Source organism: Antechinus flavipes, chromosome 3 (genome assembly GCF_016432865.1).
Source record: "Antechinus flavipes isolate AdamAnt ecotype Samford, QLD, Australia chromosome 3, AdamAnt_v2, whole genome shotgun sequence".
Lineage (NCBI taxonomy): Eukaryota > Metazoa > Chordata > Mammalia > Dasyuromorphia > Dasyuridae > Antechinus > Antechinus flavipes.
In genome coordinates, this window is record NC_067400.1 from 524635006 (window position 1) to 524649399 (window position 14394).

General features: G+C 38.8%; 1 protein-coding gene across 1 annotated transcript in view; it reads right to left on the reverse strand.

Annotated features, from left to right (window-relative positions):
- The window catches only part of TENM4 (teneurin transmembrane protein 4), a 1176249-nt gene that overhangs the window by 173694 nt on the left and 988161 nt on the right, over positions 1-14394 (reverse strand). Inside the window, exon 16 of the mRNA XM_051987214.1 lies at positions 7845-8030. Within this exon, the coding sequence (XP_051843174.1) occupies positions 7845-8030 (186 nt within the window). The remainder of the gene's footprint in view (positions 1-7844; positions 8031-14394) is intronic.

Here is a 14394-nt window from a genome sequence, read left to right on the forward strand (position 1 = left end):
AGAGATTGTTATGCTTCTCTATGAGCTGCTTCTTTGGAAGATATGGATTCTAATATTCGCATTAAATATCTCATAGGTTGTTGAGAAGCCACATGAGATTTGGTGTGTGAAATACTCTGTAACTACAGCATATCAATGCTATATGAATGTCAGCTATTATTATCTTAAAGAATATTATTAACTCATGATAAAGTACACATTTATTGATTGTTTCCCAGAAAAAAAATGGAAAAACAAATTCATCTTAAAAGGAGACTATGTTTTCCAGTTTTCTCTATGGGAATCTGACTATATTAATTCTTTTCTCCAATGCTCTGTTATTATTCAGTCATTTCAGTTATACCTGATTTTCTGTGAGCCCATTTGAGGTTTTCTTGTCAAAGATACAGGAATAATTTGCCATTTCCATCTCCAGCTCATTTCACAGATGAGGAAACTGAGGCAAACAAGGTTAGGTGACTTGCCCAGGGTTACACAGCTAAGTGTCTGAGGTTGAATTTGAACTCAGGTCCTCCTGACTCAGACTTGGCACTATATCCATTGTATCACCTAACTGCTTTTTTTTTTCTCCTCCACCCACAGTCCCCATGAGTCTCAAAAAAGGAAAAAAATATAGGGCATGAAGATTATCTGAAAGAGACAATTAAATATAGAGTCAACATCACCAATTTTGAAATGTGGCCTACAAGTACTCATTTTGCCTTCACTGTTAAGTAGACTGTGTCTCATGGATAGAGCTATGCTTATTTGTGCTCAGAGAAGGTAGATTAATTAATAAATCTAATTCTGAGTATTTAAAAGAATAAGATAATAATAAACTGCTGGGATAAAATGAAGTTATTGGACTCCACAGGGTCGAGGATCCCTTTGCTTTCCACATACCTCTAAAACAGACTGATGTCTCCATAACCTGAGTAAGAATAAATGCAAGATTACCTGGAGAAACCTATTAAGTCCTTTCTTTGATTTAAAAAATAAAAAACAGGAGCACTGGACAATCCTGGAGTCAGCCTGAAGTACATTTAATAAGCATCATTCTTGTGCCCATAAAGTTAATGATTGAAGAATAATTGCTCCCATTTCTAAACATTAGATTGACAAAGTACTTTCTTCATAAAAACTTTGGGAGGGCACAGAGACTCACATATGGTAGGACCTGGGGGGCTCATAGCATTTATAGGAAATCTTAAGACATCTAAGCAGCTAGGTTACCATAGTACACAGAGCACTGGATCTGGAATAAGGAAGACCTGAGTTCAAATCCTACCTCAGATACTTATTAGTTGTTTAATTCTAAATAAGTCACTTAATGTCTGCCTGCCTTAATTTTCTCAGCTGTAAAATGGAAATAAATAACAACATCTAGCTCTCATGGTTGTTGGAAAGATAAAATGAGATAAAATTTAGAAAGCCCTTAGTACAGTAAAGCACTTTGAGGTAACAGTTGCAAAGCCTGTGGCACAAAATAGATACTTAATAAATACTAGTATATACTCCTTCCCTCCTTCTAGTTCAAACCCTTCATCTTATAGAAGAGAAACTGAGGTCCATTAAGGGCAAGTGACTTACCCACACTCCCATAAGTATCAAGGAGCAGAGCTGAGATACAGCTGTCTCCTCATACATATCCCTTTCTTCATATCAATCTTCGGAGGACTCAGTCATAAAACACCACCAAATTTTCACATTCTTCCTTTATTTTAGGAAGAAATATGGGAAATGAAGGCAATGGTCTGGGTTTATACATTACACCATGTATAAATCAACAAGTTCTCCATCCTCTTGCTAGGGCACATGGAGGACTCTCAATTAAAGTAATCATTACTGGCTTCTAAATCCATTTTTAGAGGAATTAACTATACTGTGGCAGTGATGAAGTGTAGAGGCTAATGAAACACCATATAATGGAGAAAATCAAACTCTTTGAATTTCTAACACTTCATATTGGCAAATTAACAACCATTACCACAAAAACAGAATGGTTCTCAAAGGGAATGGACTTTTCTAGTGTCATGAGGAAGGAGGAAGCATAGATACCTGGGTTGAAATACTGTTTCTGCTTTTTACTACCTCTGTGAATTTGGGCAAGTTACTTCCCTTCAATGACTCAGTTTCCTCATCTGTAAAATGAAGATGACAATAATTGTACTTCTTATACTTTTATAAATCTCTGGTGCCTTATGTATAGAAAGTGCTTGATAAATGATTATTTATTGAATGACTACTATTATTTGCTTCTGAGGGTTGTTTTGAGGCCAGAATTTTGGGTATTGGGATATGGATGAATTCCCTGGATAAAAAGATTCCCTTTCCTAATACTGTTCAGAACTTTCTCAATTTAGAGATTTAAGAGAAATGCCCAGAGAATAAAGATAAAAGGTGGCTTGCCCTTGACCATAAGCCCAGAAATAGAATTTGAACACAGATCTTCCTGATTCCAAGCTTTCTATCAATTAACTCAAATTGTCCCTCCCATAAACTTTAAAATGTTATCTATAAGTGTGTTATTACTTTAAAAGATAAAATGAAGCTCCACACTGTGTGTGCTCAAGCAAGAAAACAAAAAATTTTCTTTCATCTATCTATCCCACTGGAGAGCTGTATATTGAGATCACAGAACTGAGAACTGGAAGGGACTTTGGAGCTCAGCTAGTCTATCATCCCATGCTATAGATAAAAAAACTGAGGCTCATAGAAGGAGGAAGTGACTTTCTAATAATTACAAGAACAATAAATAGATAGAAGAAGCAGGATTTGGCCCTGGGACTCCAAACCTAGTGTTCTTTCCCCTACTCCACAATGACTCTTTAATAATGATATTAAAACACAGCTCCCTTGATGGACTTTACCACAATGAGCTTTGACTTCTCTCCCCTTCTAGTTAGCCTCAACTCTCAGCAGCTCTAGCTCTGCTCCCATTCCCCACTACGGAGGCTCAAACTCCTTCCTCTGCTGAACTATGGCCCCAGGAGCACCATTTTGCTAAATGTCATGCTTTTCTGGGACCAATGAGCAAGATCAGCCAGGTAAGGCTGTACTTAAGGTGTACGTCCCCTTGTGTTACCTGCGCACAAATTCATCAGAGTGTTATACCTGAGATGACAGGATCCAGCCAGGCAAAGGCAGAGATGCAAAAGAGGGTCATTTGCAATCACCATGCAGGGAAAGGAGACAAGGACAAAGGGAATGTTTAGCACATCAATGCAGACCAATGTCCTTTCATCTGGGCTGATATTAAGGCTTGACATCTCTTCAACATTCTATTAAATTGTGCTGGGTATTTATGACTTGATCAAACTTCAGGGGACAGTCTGTGCAGCTGTCATAGGCAGGGCCCAGAAGGGGAAACTTCTATCTGTGACTTCAGAGAAGAATTGATTCTCGAAGGACCACAGCCTTGTGGCGGTGGAAATCAAAGGAAGAAGGTGCAAAATCTAATTCTCGACTCCAAAAAGGAGAGTTGGTGTTGCTTAAACCAGTTTTTTAGAGTCATGGAGATGGTCAAGTGGGGGTAAAAGCCAAACTGAAAATAACTAATTATGGAAAGCTTTAAGAACTCCATGAAATGGAGTTCAATTTGTTGACAAATCTTTTTGGGGAATCATATATGCTATGGGTCTGAGGAATGTTTCTAAGATCTAGTCATTTAACCCAGACAAAGATGACTTTATCATCTCAAAGGCTGATGTTCACAAGCTTTGGACAGTCTGGCGACTGGGGCAAAAAAAAAAACTCTAAACAAGTGATTAAAAACAGCTAGCATCCCCAAACAAGCGTGGGCTCCAATGGAAAAAAAAGGGGATTGTTTGAAGGAACTGAAGAAAAGAAAACTTGAGGAAAGAAACCATAACAACTGCTTGAAAATACACAGAGGGCTCTCATATAGAGAAAACACCGTCCTGCTTGACCTAAAGGACAGAACAAGACTCAACAGTTGGGACTGGTAGAGGCAACTGGTTGTCATCCTTCATTCTCAAAGAGGACCAAAATGTTATTTCTATATTAGAATCAAGTTAGTACCTCTAACTATGGCTGATCAGACCAATATGAGCTCAGAATTCTCTGACACAGGTTGGACACAAATAATCCCTAGGAACATTTGGAATAGTTTCTCCAACTCTGTGCATCTTACATTTCTTTTGCACTATTTCAATTCTGCTTTGCTCAGCACCTTCTCTGATAAGGGCCTACCATACTGGGCAGTCCTGCGTCAGTGGTTCCATGTCAAACAATCAATGCTAAAGTTCTGGAGACCTTGAGAATGTCCTTGTATCACTTTTTCTGACCACCTTGCCTTGTGTAAGTTCTCCACAAAATAATTTTTGTGCTCTCTGCAGTAGAGTTGGAATGAAGTAGTTTACTTTGAGAAAGGACCAATATGGGACATTGGTAAGGATGATATTGAGGTAATGAAGATCCACAAGGGCAGGGATACTGTTTTATATAAATTTGGTATCTTGACAAGCACAGGGAAGAGTTTTCATCAAAAAATGTGCTTCATCAATATTTTGCTTAATAAATCCAGAACAGGGGAAAAAAAGATGTATTTTCTTGACACCATGTTGAGGTGGGAGAAGGAAGGCTGGGGAAATGATTAGAGTTTTGTTAAAGGAATTAGATCTGGGTGTGAATCCTGATTTTGTCCCTATTGTGTGATGCATAACTAGGTACTTTGTTGCTGGATCTCAATTTTCTCCTTTATAAAATAAAGTAGAAGGAGTTCATATCTTCTAAGGTCCTTTCTGATACTAAATTAATGATTCTATGAATCAAATGGCCTAAATTCTTTCTTCTCTAAATCTTATGATTCTATCAAGAATGTACAAATGTATCAGGAGTTGCTGGGTTTCCCCCTCCTACATAAAGAAGGACATAAAGAAATTGTTACTGGAAGTTTCTGCCACCTGAACAGTACAGATCTCATACAAGGTCATAATATAATCAATCTGACACTGATGGGCACATGAGGGCATTCATTGGCTACCTTCTTCTTGGCAACAGAAAGGTTCATTCACACACAGACACAACTGTTTATTAACCTGAGCCAAGGAGTCACCAGGACAGTGAGGAATGGTTCTTATAAGTACTGACTCCCAAGGTCCCTCTGCTAACCATCTAATTATAATTTTGGTTGACTAGTTATTTTTCACCTGTGTCTATCTCTTCATGTTATCACATGGGGTTTTCTTGGTATTTCCTATTCTAGTTCATTTTATAGATGAGGAAACTGAGGCAGATAGGATTAAGCTAGCAAATGTCTGAGGCCAGATTTAAAGAAAAAAAATTCCCTACCAAAAACATGCAAACCTAACCTGTTTTAGAGCTTTTGTTTTCTCATCTGTTGATGATAAAGCAAGTCAAAGTGCTGTCTCAACAAAGCAAGAAGCTAGCAGGAAGACAAGAAAGGAGAGGCCTAAGGAAAATGGATTTCACAGTAAATAGTCATAATGTCAGGGAAACTATGTGGCATAAGGGGGAGATTTCAGGACTGGGAGAAAGGAGAAATGGAGTCTAGTTTCAGCCTGGCTGTGTGACTCTGGACAAATCACCTGCCCTTAAAGGACTCTGCTTTCTCACCTATAAAATGAAGAAGATGGCCTTTTTATTGACTGTCCAGAATTCTCCTCCTCCCCATCTCTGACTCCTGACTTCCTTCAACTTCCATCTAAAACCCCTTCTATAAGAAGCCCTTCCTGAGTGCTTTCCCTCTGTTGATTATATTCAGTTTATCCTTTATAGATCTTTGTATGTAGTGTTTATATTATGTCTCCTAATTTACATATTTTTTATATTTTATATTATATATTATTTTATATTGTATCTTTTATTATACTGATCTCTTTGAGAGCAGGGACTATCTTTCATCTTTTTTAAAATAAGTTTTTAAAAATCTCTCAGCTCTTAGCACTGTGCCCGTCACACAGTAGATGTTTCCCTAATGTCTACTAACCAACACTCTCTCAGGTACCTTCTGACTTTATTGATCAATGTTTATGGATTCTTTCCAGCTCTCAGAATTCCATATTCTAAGACCTCTTCTAACACCAAGGGACAATGCTCTGTACTTACTTGACTCTTAAGTAATGTTTGTTTTTATAAATGAATGAATATGAAGGTTCCATGACTATGACTCCATTTAATTATGATGGAAAAAGAATAGGTGAGGGGCAAATAAAGAAAGGGGCCAGAAATGAAGTGAAGGCCGGATATGCCATAGATTCACCTACTATGACTACCAAGAGAGCCTCAGTAGGATTTTGGAAGCTTGGAATGAGTTCTGAGGTTGTTGACCATCATAACTGTATGTGAAGAAGGCTGAGCTAAGGACTTATTTGTCTTAGCTCTTAGAGGACAAGGACTGGAGCTTTGGTCATCTTTTTATCTTCTGTAGCACATAGTCTAGAGCAGGGGTCCTCAAACTTTTTAAATAAGGGGCCAGTTCACTGTCCCTCAGACTGTTGGAGGGCTGGACTATAGTAAAAACAAAAACTTTGTTTTGTGGGCCTTTAAATAAAGAAACTTCATAGCCCTGGGTGAGGGGGATAATCTTCCTCAGCTGCCACATCTGGCCTGTGGGCCGTAGTTTGAGGACCCCTGGTCTACAGCCTTGGACATAAGAGGTATTCAATAAATGTCTATATATGTGTTTTTTTCCTAGACTGTAAATCCTGGAAGACAGAATCTGGAATTCTAGACAAAAGATCTTATTCAAGGCCTTACTCTGAGGCTCCTTATTCTCTGACTAAGAGAAAATAATTTTTTTAAGCTTTGGAAGAAAACATTTTCCAAACTAAAATACTAGTAAAATATGAACTATTAGTACTCTTATCTCCTCTGGTGTTTAGCATAGTGGATGACACAGACCAGAATTAGGGATAGAGATATAAAACTGATTTTATTAGTATAGGAAGATCCCCAGTGAGAAAACTTCCTCTATGTGGGCAGCTCACTAATTTATAGTCAAGAATGTCACCGGGGGGCCACTGAGAGGCAGCTGAGGGATGCAGCAGATAGAACACCACAACCCAAATTCCAATGCCTCAGATGCTGTATGTCTGGCCAAGTCACTTCACAGCTGACTGCCTCAGTTTCTTCAATAGTTATAATAAAACTAAGACATTAAGTGACGTTTTTCATGGTCACATAGTATTGTCAAAGGCATGCCTTATACCCATGTCTTTCTGGCTTAGGAAATATTTGTAGGATTTACTTTTTATGTATGCTGAACTGAATTAGTATAAACCCAACCCTTTCCAACTAAGTAGGGCTTCTCAATTATTTGACTTGTAATCTGACTCTTGGTGAGAAAGAATTCTGTATACATGCTCAATAAATGTTATGAGAATTTAGTGATGATAGCTCATATTTTTGTTTTACAAAGTGTTTGACATGGCTGATGTCATTTAGCTACACTCTGTGAGGTAGGAATGGTGTATAGTATTACCTCCACTGTGCAGGCGAAAAAGCCGAATCACAAGATGTATTTTCCCAGAGCCAGGGCTGGGATGCAGGGATGACTCCAGACCCTAAGCTCTTTCTATGATACCACAGAGCCAGTGAAAAGCATGATTGGGGCATAGTGGGGATGGGGAGCCAGAATTAGTGAGATGCACTGTTGATTGAGCTCTTTGATGAATTTATGAAAAAGTTGGTGATGGTGTCGCTCAATGAAAGGACATTCCTGCTGCATTCCCACATGGAAATGGACAATGTCAGAAGTGAACTCCCCAAGGACAGGTGCTCATGCCGTACCACATCACACAAACCCGATGAGACATGCTGCTTCGGTCTCCCTGCGCCCAACCTAACAACCCCTTTCAAGGTTGCTTTCCTTTCCCCCGTACCAATGGTGCAATGTTCTCCATTCCAGCCAGGGCTACATTCACACTTTCCATCCCGGCAGGTCCCGTGCTCATTACAGCGAGGGTGACAGGCCCTCTGATCACAGGCCGACCCCATCCAGCCATCCTCACAGCGGCAGGTGCCTCCCACGCAGACTCCGTGACCTCCGCAGTCCGATGCACAGATCTCTGGGGGAATAACCGAGAAATGGGGCAGAACGGGTGGGGGAGAGAGGAAGAGGGAGAAGACAACAAGGGAGGGAAAAATGAGAAAAGGAACATCCAGAATACTGCTCTCCAGACACTCTACTCCCTAGCATTATATCAATGAAAAGCATCTCTGAGGGTTGCAAACGCTAATCCTTTGGGACATTACCAATCCAGGGGGCAGCTGACTTTCCCCTTTCTCCTCAATTTCTCTCGCCCTTTTCTCTTTTCCAAATGGACAAGTCTGGCTCACTAAGCTTTTGTGTTTGCCAATTCCAAGGGGGAAAAGCCCTTCTGAACAGATGCAAGGAAAGTCAAATTTAATTAAAAATTGGTTGTGTGGAAACAATCCAGAGATGAATCACTGATAATAAAATTAAACGATGGCAAAGTCTGCGTAACACATTTAACCAGGGGTTCTAGCTGCTGTGTTGCCTTTTCTAAAACTCACCCCTGCCGTTGAAAGTGGGGGAAGGAGAGGAAGGGACAAAAAAGTAATGGAGGATGATTCCCATTTTACAAATGAGAAATCACCTGAGACTCAGCAAAGTTCTGAAGTGAGCTCCTAGATCACATAGGTAGGAAAAGGCAGAGCTGAACTCCAGATTGGCCATGCTTTCACCAATCCCACAATTTTCCCAGAATACACAAGACATTTTTTGTGTGTTGTCTACAATCTGGAACTTTTCATCTGGACTTTCCTACTTTATTTCACCCCACTGCCCTTCTTGGCAAGCAGGACTGTTGGCCATTCTCTGACCTCTTACACCTGAACAGTAGGTCCTAGGCAAAGCCTGATTTGGTCATCGGAGCCTAACTCAGAGTGAATGTAAAGAATCCCTGTTTTGGCTAGAACCCCTAAGGATCTTTCTTTCCCAGATTAAGTTTTTTCTGAGTAGATAAAAGAAGCCCTCTCTCTCCCCCCCGTTTTTTGGCCCTTATTTCTTATTTAGTCTTAATCATTGAATGGGTGTTGCCTCAATCAAAACTGAGACTGTTGAAAACCTTAAAAAGACCAATCTCTCCCACTGCATCCAAGGCCATCTCTAGCCATCCTGATCTATCTTTGGTCATTGGACCTCAATGGTTCTGGGGGATAAAGTGAGTCAGGTGACTTTCCACAGCCCTCCCTCACTTAAATGCAATTGACCTGCATGTCATGACATCATCTTTCCAATGTCATGGTCGCCTTCAAGATCAAAGGACAAACAACAATCACTACCCATGATCACATATGACTTTCCCACTCTTAAAATGTTTTCATTCCACAAATCAGTTGCTGTCATTCTGTTCTTCTTTCAATTAAAAGCACCTCACTTCAGATGACACTGATCCTCCCCAGACACAACTCTTCAAGCTGAAAGTGACCTCTCACTACTCAAATTTTCTTCAACCTTTTTGCCTGGCTTTTAATTTTTGCCAGGTTAGCATTGTTGTTTCATAATTATTCTTGCACATATTGAGATTCTTAGATTCCTTCTAGACAAGGTCAGTGGTCCTCAAAGTGTAGTCCAAGGAATTGCTGGGGTCTCTGAAACCCTTTCAGAGGGTCTACAAATTCAAAATTATTTTTTTATTTTTAATATAGTAAATAGCTATAAATATAACCCATTTGAACAAAAACTCTTTGAACAGATTCTCGATAGTTTTTTAACAACATGAAGATACTGAGAACAAAAGTTTGAGAACCACTGGTTTAGGTGATAACGTTTTTTGTAACAGTACTTAGCAAATCATCCTGTATGTAAGAAGGATTTAATAAATCTTGCTTGTATTGAGTTAGTCTCCAAAGAAATTGGGATACCTCTAATTTATCTTGAATAAGATTTCTTTTTGACCCTTCATAAAAGCAAGCTTTCCTGAGGCTCAAATTATTCATTTTTGGTTCAGAAGGGGCCTATATTCTATCTGAGTCTTGAACAAGACCCCACCCACCTCCCCAAAGTTAAGGTGATCTTATTAGAGATAGCATAGAATAGGGAGAGAGAGCAAAGGATTCATTGTCAGGGGTTCTTGGGTTCAAATATAACTTAAGACTTTGTTAAGTCACTTAATATTTAACATCCCTGTTCCTCAACTTCTTTCATATGCAAAATAAAGTATTTGGTCCAGATCACCTCAAGGGTCCCTACTAAGCTCTAGGATCTTGGTTGCCAGAGCTGGCTACAGAAACAAAGGGTTCTAGAAATGGGAAAGAAGTCTTATATCCTTTTTATTTTCCACTGGCACAGTTTCTCAGGACCTTACTTTCCTCATCTGTAAATGAGAAGGTTGGACTTCATGATCAGTGATGCTCTTATACCTTGAAGTTGTGATTCTGTGGGTCATCCACCTCTAAATGAGAGCCAGACTGGGTCACAGAAAGGTCCTTAGTCTAAGAACTTGGTAAAACAGATCCTAGTCACCAGCTGTGTGACTTGTGTTAGAAGAATTTTAAAATTCTGAAATCTCTGGAAATCTCACTGAATTTTGCACTTGTCATGTTACTATCATAGTCTAGGTGACTTGTGTACCTATGTTATTTATGTGTGTGTGTGTATATATACACACATACACACAGATATATATATATACATATATATATCTGTGTGTATATATATATATGTGTGTGTGTGTATGTATGTATATATATATACACACACACACACATACACACATACACATACATATATATCTTTTTCTCCTCACCACAACAGTCTTGACTTTTTCCCTTGCCCACCAGATTCAAGAGAAGAAGAAAGTAAGGGTGATGATTCTGTGTAATTCTGACTCATTTAAATCCAATTCAAGCAGGAGGCAAGACATTACCTTGTAATGTCATTTTTCCTCTTTAAAAATGAAGGGTAAACAGCAATACCCCCTATCATCTCCTTAAAAGAATCATTTTAGAAAAAAACACTTACTCTTACACAACTCCCAAGTTTAATTTGCAGAGAAGATGCCGCCATACATTAGAAGAAGGAATTTCCTTATTCTGGAGTTCTCTATAGCACTGAAATCAGAGGACCAATTTCTCTCCCTAAGGCCTGAGGCCCTGGGGTTGCAAAGACAAAAATAAAACAGGAACTAATGTTGTGTAAGGGTAAGTGATATTTTAAACGCCTTTGAGGCCCGAGGACCTAGTGGTTCTATGACATGCATCCCAGAAGGTTTGTGCATTGTACCAACAGCTGTTCCAGGTCACAGGTACAACTGGCTTGTGTATTTCTTGAGCCTCATCCAAGCCTTAGCCTATTTGAATACTTCACACGACTTGGAGTGAGTCAATCTGAGTTTGTCTGCCTCATTCCAATTAACAGAGCCCCACAAATGAGAACAGGTCAAAAATTTCAGCCAGGTTGAGAGACTTCTCTCACAAGACTACTTGGCTCACAGGTGAGATGAGGGCTGCTGCCGACCTGATCCCTGAGGAAAGGGTCTATGCATTTCCTGCCCAAGAAAGGAAGAGGGTTCTCCAGAGCTGGAAATGACCTCCATCCTTTCATACACACTTTAAAGTAATTGGGGTTAACTGTTCGGTTCTGCACACATATATTGTATCTAGGATATACTGTAACTATTTAACATGTAAAGGACTGCTTGCCATCTAGGGGAGGGGATGGAGGGAAGGAGGGGAAAAATCGGAACAGAAGCGAGTGCAAGGGATAATGTTGTAAAAAATTACCCTGGCATGGGTTCTGTCAATAAAAAGTTATTTAAAAAATAAATAAATAAAGTAACTGGGGTTGGTCTAAGACAAAAAAGGACAAAAAACAGGCACTAAGTAGACATTCTTCCTGTCTTTAGTCAAAATTCTTTCTCCCTTCCTTCTTTTTTCTCTTCCTCCTCCCTTCTTTTTTCTTCTTTCTCCCCTTCTCTTCCTCTCTTCTCTTGTCCCCCCTTTCTCTCCTTCTTTCATCTTTTCCTCTCTCTTCTTCTTTTCTGCCCTCACTACATTCTAGCTGTAAAGACCCTCTATGCTCAGGGATAGAGTTGAAGTGATGATGTACAAATTCTAAGGTTGAAGGTGGTGGAAAGGAGTGCTGGTCATTCATTTGCCTAATTCAGGTATTCTTTTTTTGTTTGTTTGCTTTTTGGAGAGGCTGTTGGAGTTTAGTGACTTGCTCGGGATCCCAAAGCTAGAAAGTATTAGGAGGCCAGATATGAACTCAGGTACTCCTGACTCCAGGTCTAGTGCTCTATCCACTGTCCCATATAGTTGCCCCTCAGGGTATTCTTTAGATGGCAGTTTAAGATGTGAAAGACATCACCACTGTCAAAAAAGTTTGCATTCCCTTTACATTCCCTGTAATCCTGCTGAAGAGACTTTAAATGAGAACAGCTTAAATTTGGTCACTCGGGCTAGAAAGACAATTTTCTGTTGCTTTCTCAATTGGCTGTTTTTCAGACTGTTGGGTGGTTATCTCTAAACTCTGAGGTCAAATTTTAACTCAAATCTTCCTAATCCCAGACCCAGCTTAGTAGCTGTATAAACCTAGGCAAGTCACTTAACATGTTTCCTCAATTGTAAAATAGGGATAATAATAGCTCCTCTCCCCCAAGGCTGTTGTGAAGATCACATGAGATAAAATTTGTAAAGTACTATGGAAACCTTAAAGTGCTATAAAATGTGATTACTGTAATTGTAAAAAATGTACAGCAGGGGTTGTTGTTTATCCTTTGTTCTGGAAGAAGACCATGACTTTAGGAAAGTGGTACTAGGTAGCACATGGAAGTGAAGTGGATTTAAGTGAAGGAGATGCAAAGTTACCAACCTCATTTTCTGCTCCAAAGCCATCTGGGTCCAGCAGCAAGATACAGATCAGGATGGATGACTTGGAAAAGGCTCTGGATGCAGTAGGAGGCTATGGCCTTTTTGGCATATTGACTTAGTTTTAAAATGTAATATTATCTCTATTTTATTATATGAAGCAGATTAAAATATAATTGGGAAATGTTTAACAAAATAAATACAAATACAATAAAACGTAGATAGTGATGGTACGATCTAAAGAAAAGAGCTCTAGTTTTGGAATCAATAAACCCAGGTATTGAGACCACTTATACTCCCTTCAGCAACAAAAACTGCTGAGCTAAGCACTTGGTTATGCATCTGAGGCTCTGAGAGGCTTTCTCCCGGTATTTAGCTCAACAATGAATATAGTCTTCATTTTTCTGCTCCTGCTTTTTAAGAAAATTTGCATTATTCAAAGCACTTTCCAGATTCTATGTATTCATCATATTTCTTGGTCTTAATTGCATTATAGTATTCTTTTACATTAATGTACCACAATTTATTTAGACTATTTTATGGCAGGACATTTACATTGTTTTCAGATGTTTTGCAATTCCATATACAATTACCACAGAAATCTTTGAAGAGCTAGCTTTTGTTTGGTTTCAGTTTTTTGTTAACACTTTCAGGGTATGTGACCAACAACAGATTTATAGAATCAATGACTATTTTGGCAACTTTATTGTGGGCTAATAGACTGTGGTCTAAAAATTCATTAGTTAACAAGCATTTATTATGCACCTACCCAAGTTCAGGCCCTAGACTGAATGATAACTGGGAACATAAAGCAAAACACCAGCCAGTCTGTGCTCTCAAGGATCTCAAAGGCAATACAACATGCAGACAATTATGTAGAAACATGATATAGACAGGATAAAATGGGGGTTTATAAATTCTTAATACATGATGACTAATAGATGAATCCATGCTCAGATTCAAGAAGAAACTCACTATTTCTAGACACAATCCAATCTACTATTAGACAAATGTTATTGCGATTTTCTTCTTTACATAGAGCTAAAATGTCTCCCTATGCCTTCCATTGATTGTTGCATGTCCTGGTTTCCAGAACCAAATACATTAAGTATAGCTCTTCTGCTAAACAACTATATTTCATGCCGAAGCACAGAATGGACAGAACACAGAGTGGACATTTGGTCTTATGCATTCATCTTGTGGATGGAGAAACAAGAACTCAGAGAAGAAAGGTAATAATCAAGATGATGAGTAAAATTCCAATAGAAATGGATTTGGCTTACCACAAGGTGAGCTAATCTTGTCCAATGCTCATTTTACAGAAAGGGATTATGGTCGTGTTCAGGGAAGGGAAGTGACTTATATAAGTCACATAGTAAGAAGTCAAGAGTTAAGTTTCTGGATAGTTATACTTCTGTGGAAGGATTTTCTGTACCACAAATTCCTTCAGTTTGGTGAAATCAAAGATCTGAATTTAAAAATATAACTTAAAATTTAAAAATTAAATTAATTTTTAATTAATTAAGTTTAAAAATAAAAGGTTTAACAAGGGAGAAGGCATAGTTGGGAAGGAGAGACATTTCAGGGAGATAGTGG